General features: G+C 30.4%; 2 protein-coding genes across 6 annotated transcripts in view; one reads left to right on the top strand and one right to left on the bottom strand.

Annotated features, from left to right (window-relative positions):
• The window catches only part of LOC127726948 (helicase ARIP4-like), a 36,479-nt gene extending 29,785 nt beyond the window's left edge, over positions 1–6,694 (bottom strand). The window contains exons 1-4 of one of the 2 annotated variants that reach the window (XM_052234320.1): positions 6,562–6,694; positions 3,827–4,553; positions 3,053–3,201; positions 1,007–1,081 (exon numbers count right to left, since the gene is read on the bottom strand). In XM_052234320.1, coding sequence (XP_052090280.1) covers positions 1,007–1,081; positions 3,053–3,201; positions 3,827–4,512 — 910 coding nt within the window. In that variant the 5' untranslated portion in view covers positions 4,513–4,553; positions 6,562–6,694. Of the gene's footprint in view, positions 1–1,006; positions 1,082–3,052; positions 3,202–3,826; positions 4,554–6,367; positions 6,528–6,561 lie in introns of those variants that run through there. The other variant, XM_052234321.1, reaches the window with a different exon arrangement.
• A 364-nt stretch (positions 6,695–7,058) lies between these two features.
• LOC127726913 (intraflagellar transport protein 122 homolog) overlaps positions 7,059–17,478 on the top strand; it is a 66,253-nt gene continuing 55,833 nt past the window's right edge. For 2 of the 4 annotated variants that reach the window (XM_052234285.1, XM_052234284.1), the window contains exons 1-6: positions 7,059–7,202; positions 11,994–12,224; positions 14,447–14,523; positions 15,613–15,746; positions 16,140–16,219; positions 17,043–17,078. In XM_052234285.1, coding sequence (XP_052090245.1) covers positions 7,144–7,202; positions 11,994–12,224; positions 14,447–14,523; positions 15,613–15,746; positions 16,140–16,219; positions 17,043–17,078 — 617 coding nt within the window. In that variant the 5' untranslated portion in view covers positions 7,059–7,143. The remainder of the gene's footprint in view (positions 7,203–11,993; positions 12,225–14,446; positions 14,524–15,612; positions 15,747–16,139; positions 16,220–17,042; positions 17,079–17,478) is intronic. The other 2 variants (XM_052234287.1, XM_052234286.1) reach the window with 1 other exon arrangement.

Below are 17,478 nucleotides of genomic sequence, written 5' to 3'. Positions count from 1 at the left end.
GCCCCCAATTCCTAAACGTTTCGGGCAATTACCCCCAAACTCAATTCCAGCTTTCCCTTTGTGATATGGAACCTTGTAGTACAATTTCAGAAATATCCAAACACTTACACACAAGTTATTGTCATGAAACTAGAAAAATGCTTGTTTTTTGCCCCTTTTTTGGCCCCTAATTCCTAAAATTTTGAGGCAATTACCCCCAAAATCAATTACAGCCTTTCCTTTGTGATATGGAACCTTGTGGTACAATGTCAGAGAGATCCATACACTTATACACAAGTTATTGTCTGGAAGTTACAAAAATGCTTATTTTTGGCCCCTTTTTGGCCCCTAATTCCTTAACTGTTGGTACCATAACCCCCAAAATCAATCCCAACCTTTCGTTCGTGGTATTGAACCTTATGGTAAAATTTCATGGAGATCCATTCACTTAAACTAAAGTTAGAGTGCGAAAACCAATGTGTCTTCGGACGACGCCGGACGACGACGACGACGATGCCGGACGACGATGACGACGACACCAACGTCATACCAATATACGACCAAAAAATTTTTAATTTTTGCGGTCGTATAAAAAAAATACAAGACTAACAAAGGCCAGAGGCTCCTGACTTGGGACAGGCGCAAAAATGCGGCAGGGTTAAACATGTTAAAACCTAAGTTTAATACCAGTTGTCAAGTAAATAAATATTTTGTTTTAAACGCAGTCTATAGCAACACTATTTGATACAAAAAACAAAAAAAAACTCCTGCCGTCCGGGCCTTGAAAAGTTTCCAATGTTAAGGGAAACCAACAATCATTTTTCCCTGGCCTCACACAAACTATCACATCCCCTTAACATAAATCATAACTATCATATCACATAAACTTTCAGCGACCTGTTCACATACTTGTTCTTTGGTCTTTAGTGGACAGTTGTCTATTTTGGCAGTCATACCATGTCTCCTTATTTTTATGATTTTTGAGGATAGAGGGAAGGGGCAAGGAAATATAAATCGGTATTCTTACCATCTTTTTTCTTATTTTTTCCTTCATCACTACTGTCTAGGAGTATCACATCATTACTCTTTTCTTCTTCATCATCTGAAATTACAACTCTTATATATAAGTATTTCAGTTTTCTGAAGTAAACAAATTAAACTTTTCTATTGCAGTTGTTAAAAGTTGTAATACTATTTATCAAAAGAGAAAGAATCAAAGTGCCTGATAGCGCTAATGGAAAGATTATTTAATCATGTTAATTGTATCAAATGTGAATACCAAATGGGATGAAGACAAGTCCTCTAAATTTATATACAAAACACATAAGTATGGTAAATTGAAATAAATGTAATTAAGTTATAAAGATTATATAAAGGATTCCCTGAAGTTTTGGGGTAGTGACCAACCAAGTGACAAAATGTTTGGTTAAATATTAGAATTATTGTGTAGAGGTTGTTTCAGATACATTTGTAGAAAAGATTTAATCCATGTTCTTACTTCTGCAATATGACCATCCCCAACCCCATAAACAATCTTTTGGTTTAAACACTTAAACACAATTAGATAATTTCAAAATGAGGTGGTTTTTTTTATCAAAAACATTTCTCTGTTAGTATAAATTTAATTTCACATTTTTGCTACAGAAAACCCCCAAAAAACAGCTCTGATGCCAAAAACTAAATGTTTTACTAACTTTTTATTGGTATTGCATTAGGCGACTGAACTCTGCAAAAAAGCCCTGCAACTGAATGTCTCTGTTTAAAAGAAACCCCTACAAATGTATGTCAGAAGAAAAAACATTTTATTTTTTTTAATTGATCTATATCCCACATGAGTGATTTAAAGTGGTTTAGTTAAAATGAAATTTATATCAGCAGTTAGAAGTTGCCTGTTGCTTAAAATGAAATTTATTTCTGCTGTTTAAGTTGCCTAATGGTTAAAAGAAAGTCAGCTGCCTTTTTTGCTGGTTTATAATATGTTGTCTGCTCTATGGTCAGGTTATTGTCTCTTTGACACATTCCCCATTTCCATTCTCAATTTTAATTCAAATTTAATTTTTTTCAAAATACTAAGAAAACAGATTGATGATTGATTGATGGTGTTTAGCACCACTTTCAGCACTATAGGCTTTATTGTGGCGACCAGTGGTGGTAGAAGCCAGAGTTTCTGGAAAGAACCACTGAACTTCGGCAGGAAAACTGACAATCCTAGTCAATTGGAAGGAAACTAACCTGCCATGCGTTGGGTTAGAACTCACAACCTGAGTGTTGACAGGCTAGTAATACAGTAAATAATCTACCTAGACAACTAGGCCACCGATGCACCATTGCTGTCTCTGTTATGTTATAACACTTTAACATTTATTCAAAACTTACATAAATATATCATAAATAAAGTGAACAACACATACAGGTTTTATAGGAATAAAGGTGTCAATCAAATAATGCAACACTTACTAGCACAAGGGTTTAAAGCAAGACAGGTGTTCAGTTTTTGACCTTTAATTCATAAATGGTGAAAATTTCGTTTTTAAAATTTAAATGTCAAAAACTTTCATACTCTGAATATAATGTGTAACATCTGATCTTTCACTAACAATGTCAACCTTAAATTTGTTCATCTATCATGTCTAGAATCTTTCACTAACAATGTCGACCTTAAATTTGTTCATCTAGCATTTCTAGAATCTGTCACATTAGAAAATAAGTTAAAACCCCTGTTGTACTTCTTAATACAAAGTTGACAATAGGAATGTAATAAACGTTATCTATTTCATGTACAAAATGTACCAAAAATTTAGTTTTGGTCTAGATGTCTATTTACAGTGACCAGAGGAGCAATTAATAATTCTGACTTTATAAAAATATGAATCTGCATTTGCTGGACTGTTTCAAAGCTAAAAATAGTACTTGGTTACTATGAAAATATTTGGACAGTTTTTTTTTTGAGGTATCAACTCTAAAGACATGAAAGAATCACCATTTATATATTTTTTTATTTATCAGTGTGATTCAAAGTTTTCTCAGTTCAACAGATAATTTTTTTTAAATGATCTAAATTGCAAAAGCCAACCTTCTAAAAGTGATTTTAGTTGGGAATCCTTTTCCTTTTCTTTTTCCATAAGTTGTTTCTTCAGCTCCTGAAGTCTTTTCTTTCTTTCTAATTCTTCAGTCTGTGCTTCAATGGTAGTTGACTCAAGAGCTGTGTTATCAATTAATTCTCTAAAATTATAGAAAGTAGAATCATGGGCTTATGGTGTTGCTGAACTATACCAGTATAACATATTAATTCTATAAGTTGTTGCTAGTGTACATGTTACACTTTCTGTTATTTGTCTTTCGATGTACAATGTACCATGTATACTGTTTTCATCTTTTTTCAGTTTCACTTAAAATATTACTACCAGTAGAATGAAGGACCAAAAGCGGTCAGACTAAGAATTAATCATCACCAGGTGTTGTTAATTATGTGTTTTTGGTATTACCTTCTTTTTATTACTCTCAGTATAATTTACTAAATATCATGAATATATCATTTATGGCTTAATTTAACAAACATTTTAAATATTGATGTAATGCTTTGTATAAATGAAGCATTGTTGTGGTATTAATGGTTTTTACATCCTCTTCCTTTAGTCTCTAGTAGATAGTTGTCTCATTGGCGATCATACCACATATCTTTATTTTCATATTTTGAATTCTGTATATATCACTACTGATCATGACTGTGTAATTAATAATAGAATATATATAAGGACATAGAAATAAGGAATATGAAAGAAAATAAACCATCTGATATTAAAACTGTTAAAGAATTTATGCTGACATCCTGCAAATAATTAAATACCTGATATTTTTTCTCATATTAGTTGTTTTAACTTTTCTCTTTTTCTTTTCTTTTTTCTTATCATCAGCATTCTTTTTCCTTTTTCGAGTCTTCTTTGGTTTTGTTTCTACTTCACCTTCCTGTTGTAGAGGAGCACCTCCAAAGTCAACACTGCCTGTTACATTTTTTGCTACCTCATCTATAACACGGTTAACATTGTCCATAATTTTTTCTTTTTCTGTTTTTTCAGGTTCAAAAACTTTTTCAATGACATTCTCCATTACAATTTCATCACTCTTCTCATCTGATTCTTCTTCATCTTCACTTCCTTCCTCTTCATTGTCATCATCTATTTCATCTTCATCCTCATCATCTATTGCTTCATTGTCATCATTCGAATCAACTTCTTCATTGCCATCTTCATCATCATCATCAAAGTCTAGATCATGATCATTTTCTCCATCCAAGACCATATTAATGTCTGCATTGTTTTGAATGTTTTGAAAACTACTTCCAGTGAAATTCAAAGAATTATTTCCGGTAAATTGACTATTGTTTATTTGATTTACAAAATTGTTTGAATCTTCTTCTAGAAAATGACTTATACTATTGTCCTGATAAATAGGATTTGGTTGAAAAGACTCCATATTTTGACCATTCTGTACATCACTTGATATACTCCCTGATAAATATGCTTCTAGAGACATTTTCAATGCTTAGAAAACGGTTAATTTTCCTGGTTTCAGCCCTGAAAATGACAGAAAGAAAACTTTCAGTTGAAATTAAATATAAACAAACATGTTAACATTTGAAAAGTATAAGAATTTATACATTTAACACTAACAGAAACACAAAACTACACCATGTAAAGAGAAGTACAGCAAAACCTTTAAAATAAATATTGCTAAAAAGGTCTGTCAGGAAACCATTAACAATCAGTTGTTTTGGCCAAATTATATATTAGCCAGTCAGACTCCTGTTTCGAAATTATTTTAAGCTAAAAATTTTACTTGCCTCAGACATGGGACCACTAGCTAATTATTTCATAGACTGAAAGTTGAGTTTATATGTAAGCATTTGGAATTAACCAATAAATTTTATTTTCTATTAGAAACATTATTTCCCAAACTGATTTGGTGACTGGTCCAATCTTTCTTTTTGACTGTGTAGTGGCACTATGTAAAAGTCAACTTACAAATGTAGTCGTAAATCAAGTTGTTACTTTTCTCAATTAAATTGCTTCATGTTTTCATGTTGGAGCCTTCTATAGCCAACTATGCGGCATGGGTTTTTCTCATTGTTGAAGGTTGAACGTTGCCTATAATTGGTTACATTCACTTCAATAGTTAGTAAATGATTTATAATTTATTAATTTTCTTTTGAGTTAACATATTTTTAGCATGAGAATTTCACAATTAGCCAAATATAGGGGGAGTAACTCTTTATGAATTTATTATGAAAACATATTTTGCTGTTTAAAAAATACTCATTATACCACTTTACAGAACCTTTACAAAGGTACCCAGGCTGTGACTGTCAATAGTAGTCAATTTAGGGTCCAAATAAATTTTGGCAGATATGTAAATAAAGGCAACAGTAGTATACAGCTGTTCAATAGTCATAAATCGATTTAACTGAAACAAATCCGGGTCACAAACCAAAACCGAGGGAAACACATCAACTATAAGAGGAAAACAAAAGAACAACATAAACACTGAACTGCTACAAAAACAAACGCCAACATACATAGAAACGGACTATTTGATAACAACTGGCACTGCCATATTCCTGTCTTGGTACAGGACATTTTAAGAACAAATGGTGGGTTGAACCTGGTTTTATGGCTAGCAAAATAGAAAATTTTAGCACCGCGGACCAAAAATATACCACCTCGCTAAAACTGATAGAACCACGCTCATAAATTGTACCACCGCGGATCCTGTGGTCCTTTAAGGGCCTGGGGAGAACACTGGGTAATCATAGTACTTTATTTACGAACAGTCAACAATTAACATAAAAGAAAAAGAGCAAGGAACAGAATCTTCTCAATATTTCTTTCAAGTGATATCATTCAAACAGAAAGGCTACAAGGGTACTGTAAACACATTACATTCAGATGGAAGATTGAAGAAAAAGCACTTTAAAAGACGATTTTTACATCAGACCGTTACATTTACGACAAAATTTATATCGATAAAAAACCTCCTGATCTGAGGTCTAAACTCCTGACCAAAATTTCCCAATCTCCTGAAGCATAATACAAAGTGTTTTGACATTCTAACTAGCAAACCACCTCAATTATCAAATTTATTCAGTGTAAAAGCAGTGATCAATTGGAACAATCTAGAAAACATTGTAGTACATGCACTAAGCGATGAGAGCTTTAACACTGCTCTCACACAAGGTCAATAAATCTAAAGAGCTCTCTCCAGCGTTGTTATAAAGCCAATATTGGTACATTGTACCAACAACCTACTCATACAGATATTTTAGGGAACAAATCATTGCAGAACAAAACTATAAACTATGAAATACATTTCTATTAAGATTATTGATATTTACCTTCATTCATCAATACATTTCCAGTATTGGTAAATCCTATTGTTAAAGTATGTTGTTATAAATAGTTTTACTATAACAATGCATCATTATATAAACTGATAAATTATTCATTTTCAGACTGTCCGAGTAAAATAATGTCACAAAATTCATCATAATTTATGACCCATGAATGGAAAGATGGGAACTCTACTTACCATGACGTAAAGAAATTATGACGGATCCATTATTTACAAAGTTAAAGATTGTTTTTACATGATTCAATTCTTAAAATTGTCTGGATGCAATTTGTGCTTTTCGGGGTATGGGATTCCCCTTGTTGTAGGCCTTATTTGGGGTCATTTCCGGTCATTGTGTCTAAACAATAAAACAGGAAAATCAATAATCATAGAAGACTTTATAATATAATGAAATACCCTATCAAATTTAAATATTGTGTTTTATTTTATCGAAAGTGATAATTTTCAAAAAGAAATAATCTCCTTTAAATTTTAAAATTGAAATTTCCTGCAAGTGCCCTTTACAAATTGTACGAAAACAACAGTTTATTTTTTTATTTTTTGGACAAATAGAGTTTTAAATCAATAAGAAAAATTGGTAATCAATTTTGGTGTTTTAAGATTGGATAATTTCAATTATTATATTTTTTTTAATCTACGAAAATACGATATAATCGGAAGTGTTTGTACGCATGCACCGCTTCATTGCCCACCGACAAATTCCAAAACATGAGCGATTCCACACAATAAGAAATCATAGATTTTGCACTTTAAAGAAAGATGAGAGCAATTCCAACATGGGTAGATAAAGTACACGACAGGGATAAAGTAGAACAATGGTGAATTCCTACACTTATCTAACTCTAGTATATATAACATGTATAACCCTAACAATTTTTAAATGCATTTTTTGAGGAAAAACTCAGTTTCCCACAGTGACAGTGCTACTTCAGTAAATCTACTTTCACTGATAGTCATGGGTATAAAAAAAAGATCCCATTCAGTTGAGACAGTACTGTAGTAAATAACAGTTGAGGTAGTTGGATGAAGTTGTTTATTTTTTGTGTGCAATAAATTATCTTTAAGGTTCATCATAACAAATGGACAAATATGGCCGTATTTTCACCTCAAAAACTACTCTGTGTACAGACTTACCTGAGCAGTTTGGAAAGTTTTAAGGCCTGGCATCCACTAGATATATAAAAGTTAAATGTATTTTGTATATCAGAAAGGTAAAATCTTTTTTGGATTTTAATGGGCATTTTTTTTCATTCCTGCAGAAGGTGTAAAAATAAACTAAGTTGGGATACAACTTTGAGATGCTCCCTCTCAGGTAACAACTGGTTTGTAGTGTATTGATTGTACTTGATTGGCATGGGCAATAGATATCTACACATCTATAGGTGAGTTAAAGGTAGTAACTGAGTGGACAGTATCAAATGCAATTCAGGTGTATGTTTATTTTTACACCTTCTGCAGGAAGGAAAAAAAATGCCCATCAAAATCCAAAAACGATTTTATCTTTCTGAAACACAAAATGCATTTAACTTTTATATATCTAGTGGATGCCAGACCTTAAAACTTTCCAAACTGCACAGGTAAGTCTGTACACAGAGTAGTTTTTGATGTGAAAATACGGCCATATTTGTCCATTTGTTATGATGAACCTTAAATTAGATTGAGTTAGAAGTATGTGCAGCATTTCAAATGTTTTAAACTTTTTGGGGTGTTATCCCTTTTGGATTCAGTGTCTGGAGTGATTTTCTGATTGGCACTGGCTACGGTTACATTGAAATGTAACAATAATAAAAAAATTATTGTTACATTGGAGACTAATTGCCGGAATGCAGGGTTGGGTAAGGAGCCAATTAATTACGAATGTAACAATAATATTTGTGTCTACGGTTACATTGCGTTATTGTTACATTAATGCACTTCAATGTACACTGGGATTAGTAATATGTATTAAAATAAAACTTGAAAGCTTTTATTTGAATTTTACAATTTTTTAAATGTTTATTTACAATGGCAGTGTGTACTAATTCAGTATGTTGTTTTGGGAGCATGTTTCAGTATGACTCATTTTTAGTAAAACCACTCTAACATGTCAAAGCAGCCATCCCGAATAAGTTATGCAGCAATGTGCATGTCTGTATTGCATACTGTACAATTCCATTCTGCACTATACCTTTGTGAAGTTAAAGAAACTTTCAATGTCTGCCATGCTTCAGGTGAAAAATATTTTTTTTACTCTTGCGATGTTTGTATTTTCGTACAATATTTTTGTTGGAAACACGTGAGGTTGTTTCATGTTGTCTTATAAAATAATGTCATTGAAGTATCTTGAAGAACATCAAAACAATTATTATTTAAAACTATTTAAACGCTATTTGTTGAATAATAATAATCATAATAATATTGAATAATAATAATAATATTATTATTATTACTATTATTCTCTTGTACATATTGAAGAATTTTTGTTTTTCTATCAACGCTCATTTATTTGCATTCAGGAACTTGAATGTAACTTTGACAACCCATGCATATGGCTTAAGACAATATTTAAAAAAATTTCAATTTATTTAATTCTACACAATTTTGATAGTTTCTTACCTCATACTGTTCCTTATAGATTTTCCAGAATTCAAAATTATTCCAAAATTCAAATAATTCCTCGTTTATATTTCATTCAGATAAGTTTTATAGATTTTTTAAAGACATTGTATTAATGGATAAATAACATTTTGGATTTTTTTTAATTTTCTTTGGTAAATTGTTTGAAGAATTTTGTGGTAGGTTTGTTTGTTATTCTGTATAAACTAATTTTCTGAATGCTATATATATTTTTTTTTTGATGAAGTGAACTCATTTAAAAACTAAGCTTATATTGTCTATTAATAAACATATATTTAGATTTCTGATTTTGGTTTAATTTCATCAAAAATTGAATTCTTGGGGTTCTTTGATATGCTGATTCTAACAATGTTTTAGTGGTTAAATCATATCTAATTTTATTGATTATAATTTGAAAATATATAACATCATATCTAATTTTAGAGAACTATTTGTTTATCATTTATTCAGTTTGAGTTATTTCCCTTTGAACAGAAAATTAATAAGTATATGGATAACATTAAACTGTGTTTCATTTCAAAATAAATTAAATAAAGAGGGTTCTTTCAAATAATGAATCTTAACCTGTATTTTAATATTGGATTTTTGGGCCCAGTTTTTAAGTTGGTCCAAATCAGGGTCCAAAATTAAACTTTGTTTGATTTCAACAAAAATTGAATTTATGGGTTTTTTTGAAATGCTGAATCTAACCATGTATTTAGAGATTTTGGATGTTGGGCTCCTTTATCAAATTGATGCACATTGAGGTCCAAAGGGTCCTAAATTGATTTCATCAAAAATTGAATTCTTGGGGTTCTTTGATATGCTGATTCTAACAATATACTTAGATTTTGGATATTTGACCATAATAGGTAAATGTCCAATTTCAAATTTTTCTGTTCTTTGACTACATTCATTTTGTGTCACAAACCTATGCTGTGTCAAATATTCAATCACAATCCAAATTCAGAGCTGTTTTAAGCTTAAATGTAGTGTCCATACTTGCTCAACTGTTAAGGGTTCGACCTCTGCAGGAAATCCGGTTTGCTGTCACTCTGACAGCCTCTTGTTACAGTTTGTTCTAATGTTGGACTGTTACACCCCTGTCCCATGTCAGTGGAGGGTTGGACCCCTGAAAACATGTTTTACCCTGCTACATTCTGTATGTGCGAGTCCCAATTCAGGAGTCTGTAATTCAGTGGTTGTCTTTTGTTGCTGCATATCATATTTGTTTGTCGTATGTTGTTTTGTACAAAAATCAGGCCGTTGGGTTTTTTCATTGTTAAAGGCCATATGGTGACTTATATTTGCTAACATCTACATCATTTGGTCTCTGGTGGATAGTTGTCTTATTGGCATCATACCAAATCTCCTTATTTTATATTAATAAACTTCTAAAGAGTGTACATCACCTCCAAAATTTTTGAAAAAGAATTTAAAGTAATAAATACAAAAATCAATAAATATTTTAGAAAACAAATATCTTTCATGAGTATGAGAAATATAGATTCCACCACTACATCAAGTTTGTTACGATATTTTTCCACTCAAGACATATAGTTTTAAAGTTTAAAACGCGAGGCTTGCAGAGCTTTTTACATTTTTAAAATTTAACTGTTGAGAGTGGAGAAATATCGTAAGACATGAGATATAGTGGTGGAATCTCTTTCTCTAATGATTTTTAGATGATATCTAAACAAAGTTTATTCTTCCTTTTCGAAGATTTGCAGAAAGTTGTGTTCTTTATAATATTATGTAACGGCATCAGGCATGGTCGCCTTTATCATGACGTCACAATAGGAACTTCAGAAGAAATCAAGAAAATTTGACGTCATAATTAAATTTCAACCAATCATTTGCTGAGAACAAAGTTTTCTCTTAGAGATGAGAACTATTTTTCTCACACCGATCGAAAAATGTGAAAATATCATGAAAAATTAGAGAAGCCTGGTTTAAAATGGTGTCTTATTCTGTTCTATTCTGTTTTTTTTTTATCTTTAGAAATCTTGAATGTTATACAAATTACAACCAGAACATCATTACAAGTTTCTTAAAAAATTATTTGGTGTTTAATTCTGTTCTATTCTATTCTGTTTTTTTTTTTTTTATCTTTAGAAATCTTGAATGTTATACAAATTACAACCAGAACATCATTACAAGTTTCTTAAAAAATTATTTGGTCTTGAAATTTATACAAATTAAGTATTTACAATAGAAGGGAATGCATCTCACATGTAACAACACATCCAGTTTGTGTGGTTAACTCCTGCCTTGAGATTTTGGTCCATCAGTGAGTCCATCACTAGTTTGGGTTATAGAGGATAAAAATGATACCACTTATCTTTTACTGTTCAAGAGTTATGTCCCTTTATTACCTTATTTATTGGTATTTCTTTGGTTTCCTGATGATTATCATTACATTTTTTTGTACCACCTGACCTAATCTTTAAAAATTTGAGCACAATGTCATGGATCATAAAATACAGGTCAAGATTGATTTTGATGATGTTGATAATTACTGGTATTCCTCTGAGTTACATTAAAATTTAGATGTTTCCAGGTGATAATAAAAGTACGGTTTGACAAAATCTTTTTATATGTCATGAATGTTATGAAAAATAAAATACATTAACAGGTCACCTTCAATTTGAATTAGGTTTTTGGCATTTACTTTTTATTAAAGATTTTTTTTGCAAGCAGGTGTATCCATGATCTAGTATCTGTGACATTTATCCCCTTATTTTAGTTTTGAAAAATTTGTTTCCTTTCTTTTATCATGTATATCATGTTCCATTATCTTACCCATTTATTTTGGAAATCTTTGTTAAGTGGTTAAATTTCATATCAACTGATGCCAACCTTTTACTCAGCAACCAATTTTCTTTTTGAAATATACAACATTTCTTAAAATTCAAGTATTAACTACAAATATATAGGCAACTAAATTAGTTTGTTACTTACCGTAATAGAAACCTTATTGTTATCATTAATTATACACTTTCAATATTTTTCAGCATCTGGGATTTATGTTTTAGACCAGATGGAAGTCAGTTAATTGTTGCTGCTGGGAACCGTGTCCTAGTTTATGACACCAGTGATGGTACCCTGATACAGCCTCTAAAGGGTCACAAGGACACTGTGTATTGTGTAGCTTATGCCAGAGATGGGAAGAGATTTGCATCAGGATCCGCAGACAAAAGTGTCATTATATGGACCAGTAAATTAGAAGGAATTTTAAAGTACACGTAAGTTATCCTAGCTGAGTAAAATGTCAGCATTTACAATAGATGTCAAGGTCATCTCGGCAAATAGAACAATTTTCTAAAGTTTAGCAGATTAATGCTTTGATGAGTATAATTTTTTTTAAATAATGGTATCAAAAACTGAAACACAAATTATACACAATTACATTTCAAGCAGATTCACTTCAAAAGTTGACAATTTATAACGAAAACATATGATGAAACTATATAAAATACATTGGTAAAATGAAAAAAAAAAACAATCTCAAAATATCTGATTGAAATTAATTTCAACCTATGTAAACATCTTATGACATTTTTACACTTTTTACACGTTAAGACATTTAAGAATGCATTGAAATATAATGAATTATCTCTTCAATTTAAATTTTAATATGTTATACCATTATCTCTTTATATAATAAACAGTTCTTTCCACAAAAGTTTTCAGCCATAATTGTTTTGACAAACTAACCTTTGCCATCTTTAAAATATTTAAAAAAAAGATGGACTGCCAATAAATGACCCCCTTTTGTGAAAGACCATTTCTTTTTTAAAGGCTTGGGTTTATACTTTTATTTACCCTTTTATAAGATGCTTCCAGTGTTCTCCCCAGGCCGTTTTAGCTATAATTATTTTGAGGATGCTATTTTTCTTGTCTCTATATCGCAAAATCATGTCCTAAATTTTGAACTTTCATCTAATTACCGCTTGTGATCATCAAAATTATATCACCTTTAATTGTAATCCCTCCAAGTCGGACAATAGAGGCAATTTAGAGTGATTAAATAGGTGTTAATTTTCCTTTGGGTGATAACTGAATGGATACGAATACCCCAAGCTGACACTTGTGACATGACTAATACCACGTGGACCAATCGCAAATTTCGACATGGAAAAAATGTAATCAGAAAATCGAAAAACAATTCAAAATCTACGTTTGCATAATCCAAATTCAAAGATACAAACGATTTCTCTATTTAGAAAAGAGGTTAGGTCGTATTTTTTACAACTTTTAAAAAATTACTTTCTTTCATTTCCGGTACTACTAGTTTATTGAGAGCGTATATTAAACATTTTGATTTTGAGTTAAATAAGTTTGATACTTCTTTAGAAAGAGATCATAATTGGCTTTAGTTAATGTTTCGTCCATTTATTGCATTAAAAGCGGCATACTCATTCTTAATCTCTTGTCAAACATTGTTTATTTTCGTAAATATGACAAATTCCGCATTTTTACGATAATAACTACAGATGCACAAATAGCACAGTAGACGAAAAATTATCACAAAAGAGAAAACTACGCATTCCACACGCATTAACAGACTATTTACTAGATATCTTTGCTAAATGTATTCTTTTTGAAAATACATTGTTTTAATATACTGACTAAAGTAGCTTAACTTTGTTAAAAATATATATCATTTTGATATAAAGAAACAACTGGGACTAATTCATTGAGTACCATGAAACAATGAATTTCATAGACATGATAAAGAAAAAAGTTTTTTAATTGAAATGTTATTGCTACATGATACTTTCTCTTCACTTTTTATATAAAAACCAGTTCTTTATTTTTTGCTAGATATTTAGTATTGTATATATACAGGTTGTACTATAATAAACCATTCATTCATTTAGTTAAGTAGGTAGGGTAACTGGAACCACACATATATTTTTATTTGGCCCAAGAGGAAAAAATAATTCTGTAACTATAAATGAATATAGAAAACATAAACTGAAACAACTGTTATCATGGTTAAAGTATAATTGTATTCCCAGCTATGAATTGAACAATATAAACATATATAACGTAAAGGAAATAGAGCATCGCCGCCACACGTCAAATGACATTGAAAAAAATAGTTTATTTTTTTACGCCAAATGTGATGCTATCCAAAATTTCTGGGGAGAACACTGGCTTCAACTAATTACAATAGTAAAGTTATGTATTGATATTTTTTTGTTGTTTGAGGAAAATTGAATGTTTGAGGATATTTGATTCTGTATACAAGCCTATAGGAAATTTGTACAATATTGAATCCTTAAATTTGTTGTTCAACCATATCAAGAAAATCCATGAATGTTAAGAACCCAACGAATAGCAATGAATACAGTAATTGTTTTATACTTGGTATCATTTAAGTATTTGTCAAAATTAAATTGGTTTACTAGAATATTTAATGTAAAAAGAAAATATAACCTTTAAATTGATTTATTTTCAGTCATAATGATGCTATACAGTGTTTAGCATACAATCCTGTAACACATCAGTTAGCTAGTTGTGCTGTTAGTGACTTTGGTAAGTTAGTACATACTAGAAGAAGATTAAGATATTTAATTGCCAAAATCAGGGTTTTTTAAATAACTTGGTTATTACAATGATATTGTATATATATACAGTAAACCAACTTATTTTCGCGGATACTTTTATTTCTCGTTAAGCCCTTTATATCCCACTTCCTGGTGATTTAATTTTCGTGATTTTTCAAATTAACCTGATGTATTTAAGTAAGGGAAGATACAAATTTTATATATTTGCGGCGATTTATATTTGCATTATTTTTTCTACTCACGAAATTCTAGAAATTAAATTGCTTGCAGAAATTAGTTGTTATACAGTATTTAATAAAACAAGCATAAAATTTTAAATGTTATGACATATGTAATAATTTTTGACAAAATGGAATTTTGAAAGCATTCATGGAAACTAATTTCATGGAAAAATGGCCAAATTGAATCTTGAACTTAATGTATGTTATTGAGTAATAGATATAACAAGCAAAACCATTGGATTAATCCGTCAAAAATTTGTTGATCATCTAGTGCTTGTTGTTCTCACCTTGAGTGTGGCATATCATGGGTTCAATCCCAAACAGGGTCAAACCAGCAATTTTAAATTAGTTTTTGTTACATCTACACTAAACACATGGCATTTAGGAATAAGATCAAAGACTGATTAGCTTTGAGTAAGAATATTATCTTTGGGTGATCAGACATGTCTTCCGGCAGGCTTTTACCTTGTACCTAGCACAAAGTTAGCTACCATGATCAGAATACAACTCACAGTGTTATTCTAGTACAAAGTAACGTTTGTTTTCATATTACACCAACATATTCATGCCCTGCATAGGGTTAAAAGGTTACCAGCTTGAGATTAAACATCCACCTGTCAGAATATACAGCAACTAGTCTCAAAAGAATTGCTGTCTGTTTTTACTTACCATATTAGAAATCAAACGGTGCTATCAAATTTTCACAAAACATGACATTTAAAAAGACAAATTCTGAATTTAATATGGAGTTTTAGAATCTTCCTTTCTAAAACAAATAACAGGAAGATACTGGAAAAAAATAATATGAAGATGTATATACAAGCATTGTATTGCAGGTTTGTGGTCCCCTGAACAAAAGAATGTGTCCAAACACAAAGTAAACAGTCGTATAACTTGCTCTAGCTGGACTAATGATGGACAGTACCTAGCACTTGGGTTGTACAATGGTCTGATTAGTATAAGAAATAAGGTATTGTATATTGCTATACTTATTAAATATTTATTGCACTTAATCAAATATTCAATTGTGCTTAATGTTTTTTTTTTAAAGAAAAACTTATTTTTCAATAAGTTTGTTAAAGTTGAAATGTGCAGAAAAATTATCAAGATAAATGTTTTTTTTTAGAAAAAAATCACAAAATATTTAATTTCTGAAGAATTTCCTGTAGTATGATATATCTTTTTTTAAGAAGACTGTTGAAGTTACTGGGATCACTTCTATAACTATCTGAAATTTAATACATTTTGTCCTAATATATGTGTATACTTATATTGTACACATAATTTATAAAATATTACAAATTGAACTATTAAGCCCAACATTTATTGTCTTTTCTCATGTTGATAATATTATATTGTGTAGGGTGGTGAAGAAAAGGTGAAGATTGAAAGGCCATATGCAGCAGGAAGCCCTGTATGGTCTTTGGAATGGAATCCTAGCAGGTGACAAATATAAAAATTACTTCAAAAACATACAGATTCAAGTTTATTTTAAACTTTATCCATTATCATGCTGTCATACAAAATTGTTGATGAATCACATGTCTTTAACTTTTGATTTACAATTCAGAGTGCTGTTGTCAAAAAGTTTAAAAAAAAATAATTATACCGTGTGCTTCAATGATGGCTCTATTCAATTAAAATCATAATATTTTAATTGAAGAACAATCCAAAATTGCACAAAACAAGTGGGATAACCATGCTTTTATTGGAAATGAAAATAAAATTTTGAATCTGCATGGTAAATTTGCATTGATATTGCATTTATAAAACAGCTTCTTTGGATATTTTTACAGGAAATCTTCCATTTGAAAAAATTACTAAAAATGGTCCTGAAATAAAATTTGAGTAATGTTTGTGATAATTTTATAGCTTCTTTGGAGCTAATTTTTAATATTTTTTAATGATTAATATATTTTTTTTATTTAATGAAGGGTTGGATTTACTGTACTCAACAGTAACTTGTAATGACTACTTAATATATACATGATAATAGTAGATTAATATAACAACAATATTATGCTCTAGTATAAAAAACTAGCAAAAACGGACCTCAAACTGAAAAAAACTGCGGTAGCAAAAAGGGACCTTAAACAGAGTAACAAGCCCTTCAAAGGGCTTGTCAATTTTCAGACTAATATTTCTTTGCCAAATTTGGTGCATAGGATAAGTTCTTCAAACCCAATAAAGAAAAATTTAAAGAAAATATTATGATTGAAGATTTCATATGATTACCAGTGGTATTGTAATTAGACTTATATTACAGAAAAGGTGCTGTTACTCCCCACTCACATTTCTCAAAGTAAGTGGTTTGAATGGGACAGGATTATAAGCTAGATATACATATGTGTTTTGCTAGATGTGTCACACACACAATAATTGTTTCACTATGCAGAGAAGGCTTTCATTCTGGCAGTTTACCTGTTATACTTTTATTTTCTTAAAACTGAATAAAAGTGTTGTAATTTGTCCTTAAATAAACTGCCATTTTGTATCTTTTGAAAGGCTAAATTTAAAAAACATACATTATTACAGATCATTACATACTATAAATGAACTTTTTTATGAGCACACAATTTTATGCATTGTAAAAACTTCAATGGATAATGGGTACAAATTAGATATAAATAAATGGCAGAATTGTATTTCAGTGGATCAAGATTTTCTTACCACAGAAACCATGAAACTTTGATGCACCATGG

Source organism: Mytilus californianus, unplaced genomic scaffold (genome assembly GCF_021869535.1).
Source record: "Mytilus californianus isolate M0D057914Y unplaced genomic scaffold, xbMytCali1.0.p SCAF_19, whole genome shotgun sequence".
Lineage (NCBI taxonomy): Eukaryota > Metazoa > Mollusca > Bivalvia > Mytilida > Mytilidae > Mytilus > Mytilus californianus.
Note: the sequence above shows the minus strand (reverse complement) of the source record. Positions and strands in the feature narration are given on the sequence as shown.